The sequence below is a fragment of the Desmodus rotundus genome, chromosome 7 (assembly GCF_022682495.2).
Source record: "Desmodus rotundus isolate HL8 chromosome 7, HLdesRot8A.1, whole genome shotgun sequence".
Lineage (NCBI taxonomy): Eukaryota > Metazoa > Chordata > Mammalia > Chiroptera > Phyllostomidae > Desmodus > Desmodus rotundus.
Window position 1 is genome coordinate 93,127,476 of NC_071393.1, and position 18,414 is coordinate 93,145,889.

General features: G+C 37.0%; 1 protein-coding gene across 2 annotated transcripts in view; it reads left to right on the top strand.

Moving 5' to 3' along the window:
• USP3 (ubiquitin specific peptidase 3) overlaps positions 1-18,414 on the top strand; it is a 93,599-nt gene that overhangs the window by 35,415 nt on the left and 39,770 nt on the right. For both annotated transcript variants that reach the window (XM_024568124.4, XM_071221983.1), the window contains exons 3-5: positions 21-152; positions 14,341-14,424; positions 17,699-17,780. In XM_024568124.4, coding sequence (XP_024423892.1) covers positions 21-152; positions 14,341-14,424; positions 17,699-17,780 — 298 coding nt within the window. The remainder of the gene's footprint in view (positions 1-20; positions 153-14,340; positions 14,425-17,698; positions 17,781-18,414) is intronic.

Here is an 18,414-nt window from a genome sequence, read left to right on the forward strand (position 1 = left end):
TTTCATTTGGTTTTTGTAAGGTATGTGAATGGCCATGCAAAAAAACATTATGAAGATGCACAAGTACCCTTAACCAACCATAAGAAATCAGAAAAACAAGATAAAGTTCAGCACACAGTGTGTATGGATTGTAGTAGCTACAGTACATACTGGTAAGTATTAATGTTTTCCTGGAAATAATATTCCTTACTATGAGTGTGCAAGTGTTTTCTCATTTTCCTTGCTCCCCTCCCCCACCAATTTCTAAGCCAGTTGCTACTCCCTTTTTTTCTCCTTTTAGTTCTGTTGGGATTCACAGGGGACTGGAGCCATGAGGAATGCCTGTCCTAGTCATTAAGATTTTACTTTGCATCATTCCTTTCAACTTCTAGGTCTCCTCTTCTTTCCCGCCCAATTCCTTGTCTGTCCCAGTAAGTGTCAGGAAAATGAAAAGTATTTATTTCTTTGTTGTTGTTCATTATAATTCCTTTTTTTCTTGTTTTGTTTTTAATGGAAGAATATAATAAAAACCTGTTTCCACTGTACAAGTTAACATTTTGTTACATATTCTTAAAAATTCTTAAGACATTTGTTACATATTCTTAAGACAGTCCCCCTTCTCCCAGCACAGTTCTGTTCTACTCCTTGTAAAGAAATGTCAGAAATTTTGCGTGTGGCTCTTTTTTAAAATATCACATCCTTTAGGAGGAGATTGGAAGGCCCGTTCTCTCTTTGTAACATAATATATATGTTTCATTTAAATGACAATAAAGTCAAGTATCTGCTTTTATTGCTATTTAGATCTAGGTTATTCAGGTTACAGTGATGTTTAACAGTCCATATCCATTTGATATGCTCAGAAATTCGGTGTATTTTGCAGTTTTAACTTTGGCGTGAAGCAAGTTTTCCTCGACTAGTAAATTATGATGAATAATTCTTTACTTGTTTTAATCAATTCATCCAATTCAAAAGGTTTTTGACATCAGAGGGAAAAAAGGCCATCTAAAGGATTTCTTTGGAGGGTTTGTTTCTTTGTTTTTTTGTTTGTTTTTGCTATATAGCCCTTACCTGTAACATAAAGGTAAGTACTAGGCAGGGAAGGGGTTTTAAAGTTCAAATATCATGTTTGATTCATACTTTCTACTGAAGTTGTGTGCTAATCCTTTCTAAATCATCTTTAGTTGATAATTGTATTGTAGAAAGGTGTTCATCAAAAGGAAGGAAAAAAGGTCGGTTGGCTTCCTAAGTCTTTTAACTTTTGACAGGTTTAGCATGATTAAATTGTGGCTATTGAATAAAACATCTTAAGGTTTAGTCATTCAGATCATTACCACATCAGTGGTCCTTTGTGTGGAATATGTCCAGACCTGGATGAGAGAGAAGCTGGAGGTAGATGAAGATGAAAACCTTCCTAAGATTTTCACGAAGGGCTAGTGCTCAGTTTATTGTTACTTGCTTTTGTAAAACACTCCTTTCTACGAAAGGTAAGCATTAGCCAAGCTGTTGAAGTGTTTTCCTCTTTTCCCTCAGGAAATTTACGTGTTAGAATGATGTAGTTACCTAATTGCCAGAACCATGTGTTTCTGTGCAAAAGACAGCAGAAAATAAGATCTTTCTTGGGGTATCTATCTCACATTCATTGTTGTATGTCATGTCAGCTTCCAGGTACCAGATGTTAAAACATTCATTCATCTTGGTGTTTAGCACTGTGCATGAAATGCTTAATGGAGAAGTTCAGAAATACATTAAATCTGTGTCTTGTGGGTTTTCTTCCTTTCGGTAAGATTATAAGGAAATAGTAATCTGAGAAAATTTTAAGAATTATTTTAGAAATATGTTAATAGAGTGGAGTTACGATGATAGGTCTCTTTAAAAATATAGATTATATACTTTAATGTCTTTATATTTTGCATTTTGGAGGCATACCTTTATTAAATAGAATTTGAATTTAATTTGTCTTATATGGGTATGGTTTGCTAAGTACATGTTTTATGGCTGAATTGAAATTAAATGGCGAATCTTGAACCCTGGGGAATATACACCATGGCGGAGGCTTCTTGGCCAATTGCCAGTCTTTTGTGTGAAGTTACACAGAGATGCAAGTGTGTGGGCACCCAGAGCTTCTGAAATGCAGGAAGGGAGCTGCAGCTGGTCACATTACTGTCTCATTTGTGGGTTTTAGAACAAAATGCCAGGGATTCACCCTGTAGCATTAAACAAGCAGCCTAAAAGGACTCTGTGTTAGCTGTAAACTGATGAAGCTGGAGTTCGAATGAACATTTTCCCCACACCTCGCTGTGATTAGGAAACAAACAAGAAAGCTTTATTTTTTCTCTATGGGTGTGTGTGTGTATGTTATTTTCCAGAGCATTTTAGTAATTACACTTCTGTTTATAAGTTTTCATTGTACATAAATTTCTTGTGGTTAGACCAAACGATTTGCTTTAGAGGTAAAATACTGGTATAGTGGGCTTAACCTATTTAATTATTAATTATTGTGCTGGTAGTCACAGTATTTTAACTGTAGCTAATGTTAAACCTTTCCCATCTGCTCTGTGCTCTAAAGAAGTGAAACATGCTCTGAGGCTTACAGTTTCTCTATCCTTTCCTTTCCAAGAATCCCTGCCCTGTCCTATCTGTGCATGTTCTTCATGAAATTGTTGCTGAGCTGACCCTCCCCCACCCCCAGCTCCAAATGTAGCTGGATGTAATCTCTCCCAAACTCATAGTTCTTGAGATACTCCTTCCTGCTGCATGTTAGGTATTTATTCGTCAATGTCCTTGGGGCTGCAGGAACCATATGTCATATCTTTGTATCTTCCACCGTACTCAGTGTCTGGTACCGAGTAGGCAATATGTGTCAGAAAGATTGAATTCTGTTAACTATCTCCCCAGAATGGGCAAGGTTATACCAAGTCTATAATACTGTGTCCTCTGATCATCTTGGGCCACAGAACATCTTTCCCCAGGAAAACCTAAATTAGGAATGTGTGAGTTATTTCATTTACCTCCCAAGAGGGAGACCCTTGCAGAGCGGCTCCCTTTATTTCTGATATAAACAGGGCGTCTGGAAGAAGCACATATTAACCAAATGGAACAGCATAAAATTTCAAAAGAGGGAAGGAAACACCAAAAGGAATAATTTTGATTTGACACAAACCCACTCCTTTAGGAAGTCACATTAACTGAGCTAGAGGTAAATGAAGTTTTCAGTAACAGTAAATATCTTACCAAGATTTTCACACAAGGGCTAGTGTTCAGTTCTGTTGTTTAATATTTTCTTCCCTCCCACCCTAATTTCTCTCCTTTAGTTAATACAAATGGCATTGTATATGGTACACATTATTGTATCAAACAGAAACAGATTAAAATTAGGAACTTTTATTTGATATCTTAAGTAGATAGACATTCTGAGTTAATAGATTTAAAATACTGAACAAATAATTTTTCACGTCTGACATAGTCTTGTCCGCTTTGATCTTTAACACAACAATAGCTGAATTCCTGATAATGCAAAAGTGTGAAAGGAATATTAAAACTAAATTACTAAAATTTTTCCATCCTGGCAAAATAATGTTTTAAAGAACTTCTAACAAAGAAATATTATGAAATGTGAGTCAACTCATTTGTGTAGAAAAAAGACTTGTATTTCACATTTTGAAAACCTGTAACAGTAGTAGTTTTAATCAAAACTAATAAGAATAAAGTTCTTAACTAGCAGGCTTCAACTGATACTAAATCGTTTTCAAAGGCAGTTGTGATTGAAAATAAAAAGGGGGAAATTTTTTTGTTGACCATCTTTAGAAACTATTTGCAAACAAGTTTTTCAGTGGTGTACAGATTACAGAATAGGAAGAATTTTGTTTATTTAAAAACAGTATTTTGAAGTTTAAAAAAACCTTTTAGAAGAGGTGGTCAGAAAACATAAAAGCTGGTACTTATTTGCTTTTAACAAAGGTTGTGGGTATTCTCTGCAGGTATTCTTCTGATTCTCTAAAATTGGTTTATTTGATGGCAATACATCAGAATGTAATAAAGGAGAATTTAAAAATAAGCTTTCTTTCTAAAGAGTTCTTTTGAATTTTAACTTTTCTTGGCTTGAAATAGATGAAGTTACTGGAATACCAGCTTGGGGTTTGTTTTTTTTTTTCATATCTACATCTGTTATTTGTAATAAAACTAGAGGTCAGATTTGCCTTTAGATAACAAAATATTATGCCAGGGTACGAAAAAGAATTTAAAACTTAACGATGGGTCTGCCATTGTCCCTTTTTAAGGGTACTTTTTTACATAAAAGTTGTTTTTTGTTTGTTTTACTATTATACACTACTTCCTGTATAAAGATAGCTTTGTAGCCAGTAGATTAAAGGACTTTTTTTCTCTCTTGTTGCATAAAAATATCAGGTTCATTTGTATGATGATTGCTTCTCATTTGATATGGGTGAAGAAAGGTTTGGTTTAGAAGTATTTTCTTAGTTCTTTAAGAATGTGATGTGGAACCTTGTGACTTGGGTGGTGTGAACAGTGCTGATAACAGGAATGGAAAAAAAAATCTTAGAATTTAAGGCCGAGAAAGAGATAACGAGATTTTTCTGTGTTGGGTGTGACGTGTGTGCCATGCACTATGGTGGTAGTTCAGCAATTAAAAGTGGCCAGGGGGCTGAGGAATTTAATGTTCTATTTTGTTTTAGTTAATATGGCTGGTAGCTATTATGTTGGACAGTATAGTCTCAAACTATTAAAATTTAACATTGAGTATATTAATGTTATGAAACTTTTGAAACCTTAAGACAGAAATCTGATATAAATTCCAAAAAGAAAATAAGTCAATTTCACTAATTAAAATAGTTGCAAATAATTATAACTTAAAGAAAATGTAACCCAGTGAGATGTATCAAAAATCATATAATTACTGAGTTAATTATATCTGAAGTCTGCCAACATATTTATTATTAAAGGAAACCTCAGATTACTGTACCATTAGAATCAAAAATACATTTATAAATAAACCATTTACAATTTTAAAAAACTAACATTGGAATAAAAGGGAACTATTAAAATGTGATAGTTTTCCCCAAAAAAGGAAAGCAAACGTATACTAATTGATGAAATACTAAAGCCGTTTTCATTTAAATCAGAAACAAGACAAATACTTCTTCCTTTCATCAATTCCATGGCCGTCACTCTGTGTAATTAAACATTGGTTTAGCAGTTCTAGCCATTGAAATAAGACAGTAAGTAAATGAAATAATTGGCAGAGATGTTGGAAAAAAAAGAAAAAATAATTTCTGTTTTCAAATTATATAATAGAATGCCAAGAAAACCCCAGGTGGGGGTGGTTAGTAAAAAACAACAACTAGAATTAATAAAAATTTTGAAATAGTTATACCTGGTAAACATACAAAAACAAATATCTTTCTCTTCATTAGCAGTCATCAGTCAAAACTGGAAATGACCAAACAAATAAACACACAGTCCATGTAATGAAAAAAACTGTCAACTATATCTAGGAATAAATGTGTTAAAGATGCAAGCAAAGATATAAATCCTTTGTGAAGAAAACTTGATATTATAAGCAGTCCTTTTCCCCCAGGATTTTTACCTTCAGAACTTTTACTTGAGAGAGTCTGATTGACATGATAATCCTCAACTGTAATGTGCACATCCAAAAAAAATTAGAATAGCATATGTGTTTTATTCAGTAAACAAACACTCACTGAGAACCTGTTGCGTGCTACACAACCTAGTTTTTAGTGTGGTGATCTCTAAGATAATGCACTCGAAGGTATGGGAAGAAAGTATCAGAACTTTATTACAACTTCTTGATGTTTAAAAAAAAAAAAAAAAGCTTTAGCCCTGGCCAGGTGGCTCACTTGTTTGGAGCAACCTCCTGGACACGAAAAGGTTGCAGTTTGGATCCCCAGTCAGGGCACATACCTAGCTTGTGGGTTCGATCCCTGGTTGGGGCACATATAGGAGGCAACCGATGGCTGTTTCTCTCTCACATTGATGTTTCTCTCTCTGTCCTCCCCCCTACCCCTTCCTTTTTCTCTAAAAATCAATACCAAAAGGAGGATTTTTTTAAAAGCTTTAGCAAATGTTTAATATACTTGTGCCAGTGGCCTGTAGATGAGATGGTTGTGGGCCATAAACCACACACACAGTGTCTGGGACCAGTTTCACGCATGGTGTCCTCATCCTTACTCACTTTTAGCATTTTGAAGGATACTACATCTTTTGTCTGCCTAGTTCTATACATCTTAATTTTATCAAATCAATCCTTCCTAAGTGGACACACATTAAAAAATTTTTTTAATCCTGTAAAGTATTGATAATACTAATGATGCAAATACTGGTGAACAAGAAAAAGGCGAGCTGACAGATTTTCCTATTCTGATCCTCAAATCATGATAAAGTGAAAGTATTGGCTATCTAATAAAAATACAGACTAATCAGGTCTGATAAGTTGGACAAAAAGTTTAAAGGATTATATGAAGTATGAATGATATTCATTATCTTTAATGTCAGACCTCACCTTATGTGTTTATTGTACTTGGAGATACTGGTTTAGTGTGATAGTGTGAAGATGATATGAATAGCAAGGCATTTTAAAATATTTTACATCAACTTTTGTTCAACTTCTAAAACTTTATACTGTACATGTTAATTTAGATTTACTTGCATATATAATTTATTAATATAAACATGTATAAATATATTGGGGTTGGCAGATGCTCAGTTTTGAAGTTTATTTTTTAATAATTGATTAGGAGCTTGAAGAAATAATTAGAAGATTTCTTCTTCATAGACTAGTTTTGCCTTTTAGCATTAGAAGAGATATATGTAATGGAGGGCAAAAATAGGAGGAAAGGAAACAAGTGTTTCTAAAATTAGAATTTTCTTATTTTTCTAATCCTCACCCGAGGACTTTTTTTTTTTCATTGCTATTTTTAGAGAGAGAGGGAGGGAGGAAGGAGGGGATTTTACTGTGATGTTTTCTCTTTGAATATTGCCAAATGTTTCTTTGTTTCAAGAAAATCTTGTATTAGATAGAGTTAGCAATACAGTAAATCTTTATAAAACTCTTCTATGACTCAAGTAATAAACATTGGCAAAAACCATGCAGTCATTAAATTCATTATCCTCTGTTTCTTTCAGCAGTTCTGTAAACTGGCGATGATTCATAGCGTTTGCGCACGTATACTGAACAGTTTCAGTAACTGCGTCCATGGTACAGTCTGCCTCAGAGCACACATATTTTCCCTATGTTATCATGCAGAGGAACAGATAAGGGACATAATTCTAGTAAGTCCAGATTTTGATCTCACATATCTGGCTCATTGTCTGTCTTGATAGAAAACTTCTGCCTATCTAGCTAAAAGTAACAAATGTAAAAGATTTAAAAATGGGTACAGGGGGAGAACCAAGATGACGGCGTAGGTAGACACACTGCACCTCCTCGCACAGCCAGAACTGACAGAGAATCGAACAGCAAGGGGGACCAACACCAAGGAAATAGAAAATAAACATTCATCCAGACTGGTAGGAGGGGCGGAGACGGGCACCGGGTTGGAGAGGACTTGTGTGGCTGTGGCGGGACCGAGACTGGCGGAGTGTGGGACGAATGGGGCAGGCAGTCCGAGCACTAGCAGACCCTGCGGCCACTCATTCGTGCAGATAAACCGAGAGGGCCGGACTCAGAGTGGCGGAGAGTGGGGCAGACAGAGTGTGGGTAGCACACCGAAGCCCCACATTCGAACATAGATAAACCGGAAGAACGGCGGAGACCAAGCAGACCGCACAACCCAGGGCTACAGCTCAGGGAAATAAAGCCTCAAACCTTTGATTGAAAACACCCGTGGGGGTTGGGGTGGCAGCAGGAGAGACTCCCAGCCTCATGGAAGAGGTCGTTGGAGAGACCCACAGGGGCCTAGGGCATGCACAAGCCCACCCACTCGGGAACCAGCACCAGAGGAGCCCAGTTTGATTGTGGGTATTGGAGTGGAAGATTGAAATCCGGAGGAGAGTGAAGCGGGTGCCATTGCTCCCTCTGGGCCCCTCCCCCACGTACAGCGTCACAGCACAGCAACCAGCGTTACCCCGCCCCGGGGAACACCTAAGGCTCCGCCCCTTAAAGTAACAGACGCGCCAAGACAAAAAAAGAAAAAAAAAAATGGCCCAAATGACAGAACACTTCAAAGCTCCAGAAAAAATACAACTAAGCGAGAAAGAGATAGCCAACCTATCGGATGCACAGTTCAAAGCACTGGTTATCAATATGCTCACAGAATTGGTTGAATCTGTTCGAAAAGTAGATGAAAAAATGAAGCCTATGCAAATAGAAACAAAGGAAAATGTACAGGGAACCAATAGTGATGCGAAGGAAACTGGGACTCAGATCAATGGTGTGGACCAGAAGGAAGAAACAAACATCCAACCAGAAAAGAATGAAGAAACAAGAACTCGGAAAAATGAGGAGAGGCTTAGGAACCTCCAGGACATCTTGAAACGTTCCAACATCCGAATTATAGGGGTGCCAGGAGAAGAGGAAGAACAAAAAATTGAAAACTTATTTGAACAAATAATGAAGGAGAACTTCCCTAATCTGGCAAAGGAAACAGACTTCCAGGAAGTCCAGGAAGCTCAGAGAGTTCCAAAGAAGCTAGACCCAAGGAGGAACACACCAAGGCACGTCATAATTACATTACCCAAGATTAAACGCAAGGACCTACATCCAAGATTACTGTATCCAGCAAAGCTATCATTTAGAATGGAAGAGAAAATAAAGTGCTTCTCAGATAAGGTCAAGTTAAAGAAGTTCATCATCACCAAGCCCTTATTATATGAAATGTTAAAGGGAGTTACCTAAGAAAAAGAAGATCAAAAATATGAACAGTAAAAATGACAGCAAACTCACAGTTATTAACGACCACACCTAAAACCAAAACAAAAGAAAACTAGGCAAACAACTAGAACAGAAACAGAACCACAGAAATGGAGATCACATGGAGGGTTGTCAATAGGGGAGTGGGAGGGGGAGAGGGGGGAAAGGTACAGAGAATAAGTAGCATAAATGGTAGGTAGAAAATAGACGGGGGGGGGGTAAGAATAGTGTAGGAAATGTAGAAGCCAAAGAACTTATATACATGACCCATGGACATGAACTATAGGGGGGGAATGTGGGAGGGAGGGGGTGGGCAGGATGGAGTGGAGTTGGGGGGGGAATGGGACAACTGTAATAGCATAATCAATAAATATATATTTTTTAAATGGGTACAACACGAAATTGATTATTTCTAAAGTTTGCAAGTGGACGAAGACATTTCTTTGTACATTTGGAGTTATTTGAGGCAAGACACACCCAAAGTATTAACTGGCCAGTGTCTCCTGTATTGTAAAACTCATCTACAGCTAAAAATAAAAGTACTGACAACTTTTCAGAGGTTGACTTGATCTTTAGTATTTTTAGAAGATCTTTTATTTACTGACAGTTGCTTGGTGAGTCAATTGACGATCTTTCCCTTTTTGTAAATTATCCTTTATAAATTTTTCCTCAAATTTTTAAACATAATTACCTTAACTGAAATAATAATTTATTTTTTTATCTTTCCATCTAAAAATGTTTTTCTTTCTTCTGTCACAGAAGAATTCAAGCCATTTTATAGGTGGCCAAAATTACAAGCTCAGGTCCTTCAATAATCATTTAAAAATGTACATTTCATTATGATGTCATCAACTGTGACTAGTTTCATTGATTATTTTTGTCTTTTGTGACACAACTTCTTACTAAATTAATATACATTTGCTGAAAATGACTCTTAGTATTGTTTATCATCTTACATCTTGTTTTTACAGAACTGATTTATTTTACTCTGCTATAGCAAATCATAATTGCCATTCTTTGTAAAATTTGTGACATACCTTCTGCATTTAATTCCGCCTCATTACTGTGCCTTCATTTGAAAGTTAAATTCTTTCATTCTTAATTTTTAAGCCAGGAAAATAGTTGTCATAGTATTTCAATTTTACTACCAATTGTGATTTACATAAGTATTACTGTAACTCAGGCTGTCTGCATAAAATATTCACTTAAACACATTACCGTGCTGCATCATTGCTTAGAAAAACAATTGTAACTGAACGTTCTGTTAACACAAACTAGACTGATGATCTGCTTATGTACGACTATAATACTAGAAATGACATGCACCCACCACATGCATTGCGGTACATCTTATGTGATGTGATAAAAATGAAATATATTTTCCCCCAAACCATAAAGTTATGTTTAGTGGAAAATATTTTATATTGCTTCAGTTGTTAAGTAAAATTTTATATTAATGTAAAATAATTTGATTAACCATCTTCCTGTTATTGGTGTTTATATTATTCAGAATTTTTCATAGATTTAATAGTGTCATAAATAACCTTGTGTCTAAATACTGTGTTTCTAAAGAATGTTTATGAAAACTGATCATAGAAATTGATTCAAATTCTGTTTATATGTGGATAGAAAAAGTCTAGAAGGAAATAAAAACAACCTTAACAAAACATTTTATATTAATTACAATTTGGTAAAAAAATTAAAATTCAAGTCTGGTTAACTTCTGGCCAAGATGGAGGTGTAGGTAGATAAACTTTGCCTCCTCGCACAGCCAAAAGAAGAACAACAACAAATTTAAAAACAGAAAAGAACCAGAACTGCCAGAAAATTGAACTGTATGGAAGTCCAACAACCAAGGAGTTAAAGAAGAAACATTCATCCAGACCGGTAGGAGGGGCGGAGACAGGCAGCTGGGGTGGAGAGGACACGTGGATACACCAGGAGGAACAACTGGGGAGGGAGACAGACTGCATAACCCAGGGTTCCGGCCTGGCAAATGCAAGCCTCAAAACCTCTGACTGTAATAATCTGTGGGGTTGTGGCGGGAGAAACTCCTAGCCTCATAGGACAGTTCATTGGAGAGACCGATAGGGCCCTGCAACGTACGTAAATCCACCCACCTGGGAATCAGCACCAGAAGGGCCCAGTTTACTTGTGGGTAGCAGGGAAGTGACTGAAAGCAGGGTGAGAGCTAATCAAGCGGCATTGTTCCCTCTCTGACTCCTCCCCTACAGAGTGCCACAACGCAGAGATGTGGGTTGCCCTGCCCTGGTGAATACTTAAGGCTCTGTCCTTTCAAACATAATAGGCACATGAGACCAAAAAATAGGACCCAAATGAAGGAACAGATCAAAGCTCTAAAAATAGAACTAAGCAAGGAAGAAATAGCCAACCTATCAGATGCAGAGTTCAAAACACTGGTAACCAGGATCCTCACAGAAATGGCTGAGTATGGTCAAAAACTAGAGGAAAAAGTGGAGACTATGCAAAGTGAAATTAAGAAATAATACAGGGAATCAACAATGAAGGGAAGGAAACCAGGAGTCAGCAGAAGGAAGAAATAAACATTCAACCAGAACAGAATGAATAAACAAGAATTAAAAAAAATGAAGAGAGGTTTAGGAACCTCCAGGAGAACTTTAAACATTCCAACATCCAAATGATAGGGACACCGGAAGTAGAATAGGGAGGTCAAGAAATTGAAAACTTACTTGAAAAAATAATGAAGAACTTCCCCAATCTGGCAAAGGAAATAGACTTCCAGGAAGTCCAGGAAGCTCAGAGAGTCCCAAAATAATTGGACCCAAGGAAGCACACACCAAGGCACCTCATAATTACATTACTCAAGGTAAAAGATGAGAGAATCTTAAAAGCAGCAAGAGAAAAGGATATAGTTACCTACAAAGAAGTTCCCATAAGACTATCAGCTGACTTCTCAAAAGAAACCTTGCAGGCAAGAAGGGGCTGGAAACAAGTATTCAAAGTCATGGAAAGCAAGGACCTCCATCCAAGATTACTCTCTCCAGCAAAGCTATCATTTAGAATGGAAGGGCAGATAAAGTGCTTCCTGGATAAGGTCAAGTTAGAGGAGTTCATCATAACCAAGCCCTTATTATAAAATGTTAAAAGGGCTTATTTAAGAAAAAGAAGATAAAAAATATGAACAGTAAAATGACAACAAACCCACAACTATGAACAAATGAACCTAAAAAACAAAAACTAAGCAAACAACTAGAAGAAGAAGAAAATCGCAGAAATGGAGATCACATGGAGGGTTATGGGGGGGGGGGCGGAATGGGGGAAAAGGTACAGGGAATAAGAAGCATAAATGGTAGGTACAAAGTAGACAGAGAGAGGTTAGGAATACTATAGGAAATGGAGAAGCCAAAGAACTTATACATACCACCCATGGACATGAACTAAAGGGGAGTTGGGGGGGTGGGGATGATAATGGGAGGGGCAGTGCAGGATGGAGGGGAATAAATGGGATGAAAAAAATGGGACAACTTTAACAGCATAATCAATAAAATATATTTTTAAAAAAATTAAAATTCAGTTCCTCAGTTGTGTTATTAACACAGCTCTAGAGTCTATAGCAACTTACTCACTTTAATAGTAAAAGTTCAGAGAGATGAAACAACAAGACACAATTAAACAAGATTAGTTGGAACAGACAAGGCCAAAATTAAGCGTGTGTTTCAATATATGAAAATACTTTAACAAATGTAAAGTAATTTTATATCCCAGGCTGAATCCATGTCACAGCAAAAAGAATTACTTTAATAAGAACAAAATCATGATTTAATTTAATTTGAAGCTGTTTCTTTAAACAAAGTAACCACTTTAACCACTTTTTGTGTAGGTTAAGGGGTTCACTTTTCAGTTCAATAGTAGGGACATCCTGTGAACACACAAAAGGTGATCTAAATTTCCTCTTAGACTTCATTTCCCAGTTGGACACTGGCATTAGGAGTTGAGTTTGTTTTGAACACAGTATTGTTTTATCTGAAATACCACACATAAATATATGCCAACATAAAAAGAAAATGTAAGGAGGAATTAGAGTAACAATGCAGTTTCCTTCTTTAGGGAATGCTTAAGGTTCATGGAGGAACCAAGTGCCTTAGGCCCAAATTGGGACAGAGTTGACTTGACCCTCTTGACATTTATGCTGAGAGGAAGCAAAGAAGTAAAACTGTTCACTTGTGTAATTCCTTTATGTATTTGTCATAAAACTGATAAAAAGTTACTCTCCTGCCATTTTGCTGGTATTTGGTCATAGAAAAACAGTCTAGGATGGAAAAGGTGGCTTTTGTTATTCGCAGAAATGTTAGGGTTTGTTCCTGGGAATTTAGAGAACAGATTAGAGACACTTGATTGACAGCATGGGTAGTTAATCATTGGGGCAAAGGGGTATAATTTATTACATATATAATTGAAAGTTTCCAAAAGCATACACTTAAAATTTGACTCCTGAGAGTAAAAGACACAAGCCATGCTTTTGTGTGTAATTTTTTTGAGTTACTTTCTCCTACTCTCTCCTGATTTTTTAAGAGATTGGTTTCAGATGTGTAAGAAATGGTTTTTGGATTCTGCTAGAGATGACCTAATTTTTGCTATTGCTATGCATTCAGAGTTTTGTTTGCTCAGAAGAGCAGTGTTATTGTCATTATTCTTGGGTAGTACAAAACTTGTAAGTTGTTTTTGTTAAAATTGGCCTTATCCCAGGAAAAAAATGGAATGCTAATGTACAAGTGAAAATTTATTAGGTGTGATTCCTTATGTCATTTGCTCATTGACTTGCTGAAGCGTGCCCATGCACACACACACGTGCACACCATGTCATTTTTAAGGAAAACCTTAAACATCTTTCTTCAAAGCAGTTACCAGTTTTCTAAAAGATGTAGCCACCTTTTTATATTTTTGTTTCTAACACCTCAGAATGAAAAGATTTATTCTTCTCAACCATCTGAACTCAAATGATTTTAATTAAATTATATTTTAAATGTACAGCTTTATTTTTAGTGTTTATATTCAACCATCCCTACAGGTTAGTTACCTTTTCCCTACTTTTTATTTAAATCTCTTCTTCCCCCAGTTTCCCCATTAATTTGAGTTGGGAAGTATCACCTTGAAGCTTTATGAATAGAATTGGTGCTTTTTATTTCATTTTGTATGTATCATGCACCTCTAAAATGAATGTAATACGTGCAGCAGCTTATTTCATTTTTGAAGGAAGAATTGAGCTTTTGAATAAAAATGTGAAAAGAAGCTAGTGTTCATTGCCTACGTGGCTTTTTTCAAAAGGCTCATAAGAAACATTCCGTTGTGCATTCCAAGTCCCCCTTACACCTACTACCAACAGTAACTGCCTGCGAGCCGCGCGAGCATCTTGGCAGCAGCCAGGCCTTTTAGTGATTTCATTACTGTGGTTTCCTCAAGCTCTTTGCACACATTGATGAATGTTTTTCTTGCAGTTATCGCTGTGATGATTTTGTGGTTAATGACACCAAGCTGGGATTGGTGCAGAAAGTCAGAGAACACTTACAGAACTTGGAAAAGTAAGTAACAGGCCTTGGGGGAAAAAAGGATGGGTTGGGATTGAGAGGTCTTTCTGAATTTTTGAGTGGGATTTTAGTTTATGAGTTCCAGAACTTCATCATGTTTTTAGTGTGATTGAAATGTTAATAAGCTTTAGATTTGGGTTCCTGAAACCGTTCCCCTACTTAATGGTCATATCTCAGCATTTATTTCATTTAATATTTGTCATAAACCATATCCAAGGGCCTCAGGGCCTGTTTTTTAGTTATAACCCACCAAATTGTAAACTACACAATTTTTTTAGGAAGGGGAACTTGCGGGGTGTGCAGGGAAAGGGCAGAAGACAACCTGAAATCATTATGCAACTACCTTTGGTGTTAGAAAGTCCTTACCGAATGTATTATGAGGCCATCTTATAAGCACCAAAATGTATGCATTCTTTTTAAGAGAAATCAGGTTTAATTGTATTGTTGCCCACTTTGCATTTATGTGATACAACAGGATCCTACTTTGTTCTTTCCTTTTGTTAGGGACAGTATATATCACTTGAAATTACAAGAAGCTGTGAGATGCTTTGTCATCATAAAGAAATTAAAGTACTTACATGAATAGAATTTTCTTGGTGTAGCCAGTAGGCCATTCAGATAAAACTCGCTGGACCCCAAATTCGAGCAGTTAAACAGAAACACAAATAGCAAGCATAGGCCTGGAGTGACTGCTGACTGAAGTGAAATTTGTGTGAACTGCCCCCCCCATCATCAGGTGCCATCTATTTTTTGTGACAGTTGATGTATAAAAGGTATTGTGAGCATGTGCCAAAAGCAAACTTAAATGTATAGGCGATAGAATATTTTTGAATTATATATCGGTAGGAAATAACCTCGGTTCTTCAAGTGAAATGCTGCATAGCTTCGGTTAACCAAAATCCGTATATATGTCTTTGACTAAATAGATTATAATGCTGAAAGGAAAGAAGAATTGATTTCTTTAAAATCTAAAAGAATTAAAACACTTTGGGTTTAAGTACTTTTGGGCTTGTCATCTTTTTTTTTTTTTTTTTTTTTTTGGTTTTTTTCTTTTTCAAAGCACTTCCTCCCTTTTAATTTGAACAAAGCAGCCAGAGCCCTCTCTAGGATTAGACACACAGATCTAAAATATCTAATTCTGTCTGAAATTGTCACACCTGACTGTGAAGTAGGAGGTCCCGCAGGAGTCTATGTATTGTCCCTCTTTGGTGTGGCGGTGGCATTGCAAAGGTCTTCACTGTGTTGGGTCTTCCTTATAGAAGTGGGTAGGCACAGAGAAGTTTTCTCTCTTAAGAAAAGACTACCATCTAATCCCAAATAAATTCATCAGAACCAAGTCAAAGGAAAAAGGACGACATTCAAGAACCTGCATGCATGTACATAGTTACCAATTTTTCATTCCCATCGACCCACTTTGTCAGGTAAAAGATGTTACAACCACCTGGTCTGCACTCCTTGGCCCCACTGAAAATCAACCTTGCGATCCTTTTCCTATGTTGAAAAACATTACCTAAGTTCATTTTTACGTTTTTCAAGCAGGCTTTAATTTATAATGGAAGGCACAATTTAAAAACTATGACTACATTTATGTTTTACTTAACTTTTAGACTTCCCTGCATGTTCACTAGAGCAGCACAGTGCAGCAGAACTTTCTGAAGGGAGGGAGATGGGCTGTCATCTGCGCTGTCCAACACGGTGGCCGCTAGCCATGCTTCAGAAGTGCCCAGTGTGACTCGAGAACTGAATTTAAATTTCATTTAGTTTTAATTTATGTAATACATAGAGAGCAACATGTAGTGAGTAGCTACCATAACAGATGGTGTGGATCTAGAGGATTCTTCCATTTTGAGGCTCACGGGTGGTAAAATTTTAATAACTTGTATTTTAAAAAACTAAGTGCTTTATGTAGGTTGTAGGTTAAAACTAAAAGCTAACTATGGGCACTGTCACTAAGTAGTACATATATTCTGCTTGTGTTTCAACTTCTTTACTTAGGGAATTTGTGGCAGAATAACCTAACACTGTAATCTTCGTGCCCTGCCCTCGGCCGTACACTGAGGGGCATGAGCACAGTTCTGCAGATAGATTTCCTACCAGCGGTTTTAGATTCGGAGCAACCGATTGTTACTAGGTCTGATGCTCCAAAGACACAGTTCCTCTGGAAATTCTGGAAGGAGAAGTAATTCTGTATTTACATTGGATTAGCCTAGTACTTTTATTTCCTTATTTTTTTTATTATTATTTTTTATCCTCACCTGAGGACATGCTCATTGATTTCAAAGAGAAGGGAAGGGAGGGAAAGAGAAAGGGAGAGAAACATAGAGGTGAGAGAGAAACATCGATTTGTTGCCTCTTGTACACGCCCTGACAGGGGACCAAACCCACAACCTGGGCATGCGCCCTGACTGGGAATCGAATTCGTAATCTGTCAGTTCACAGGACGGTGCTCCAACTAACTGAGCCATATGGGCCAGGGCATGGATTAGCCTAGTACTTTTAGAAGATGGGAAAGAATTGGAAAACTTAAAAAGTCTGTGTTGTTTAATGATAATTTTACCTCTTTTAGCTTGGTTGTCCTGATATATAATAATTTTAAAGTGACCCTTTGAAGATAGGAATTAATTCCTGATACATTTTAAGCAAAATATCTCTTTTATCAAGAAAAATTTAAATAATTCTAATGCAGAATTTCTGTGCTAATTAGGATTTGCTTTAGAATATTCTTTGTAGCATAGCTGTATCAAATTAATTTATATATGCCTATAATTTATCATTCCACAAACTCAGATTATACCATAACCTATTATGACAAATGAACAAAAAATAATGCCTTTATCAAAATTAAGAAGTAGCAGAGTATTTGAGATGGTGAAAGTCTCATGTCAGACCAGAGTCTTCCTTCTATTACGAGGAACGGCTCTTCTCATTTTTGGAGCTCCGTGACTGAGTAGACAGACGGTGGTGGACAGGACTGTCTCACGGGCCCTATCTGCCTGGCTAGCTTTTCTTGGAAGCGCCCGTGGTGGCAGCCTCCCATGGCACCTTGCTGAAGGAGCAGTGGGGATTTTCAAGGGAAGTGGAACTCCTCAGTTACTTCTGTACTTGTGGGCCAGCATGGGCCTTAGAGGTCATTTCCTAGCCTGACTAAGCAGCCAGGCAGGGCTCCATACCCTAGACACTTAGAGCAGCCAAGTTTATTCTAAAACCTGCTGTGTAGTCTGTATGTATTCTTATCTTTTTGACTGTCTTTCTGTTTGTATTTTAATAGCTCAGCTTTCACAGCTGACAGACATAGGAAAAGAAAACTTTTGGAAAACTCATCACTAAACAGCAAGCTATTAAAAGTAAATGTAAGTAATTAAACTTTATTCAAATAATAAGAATTAGTTGAGATCTAGTCTCTGCTGTATTACAACTTTAACATTAGTGTTGTCCCTTAAAAACTTTTGTAAATGTATGCCTTGGATTTGTAATATTTTATAAAATGTTTGCCACTTGTACTAATGATTCGTTTGTTTTAAATCCTCACCTGAGGATATGTATTTATTGATTTTAGAGAGAAAGGAAGGAAAAGAGAGAGGGAAACATTGGTTACGTCCCCCTCCCCCTGCCGTCCGGGCCCTGACCAGGGATTGAACCCACAACTCACAACTATTTGGTGTACGGGACAATGCTCCAACCAACCAAGCCACCCAGTCCGGACATTCTAATGATTCTTGGTGTGGCTCAGTGCCCCAGCGAGTCCATCTGACAGTGCCTTTATTCTGTCAGGATCACTACTGTACTCCTCCGCCTTAGCACGCGTTTGTTCTCAGTGCCTACTCACGTACCTTATTAGGACGTTTCTGTGGGACCCAAAGATCCTGGCTTTCTGTTAAAGGACCCTAGTGCAAAATCTGTGGGTCTGAAGTACTGGTATTTTATTTCCTAGGACTTGTTTAGAATATAACTCCACCATAAAAGAATATGCTTTCTCATTCTGGT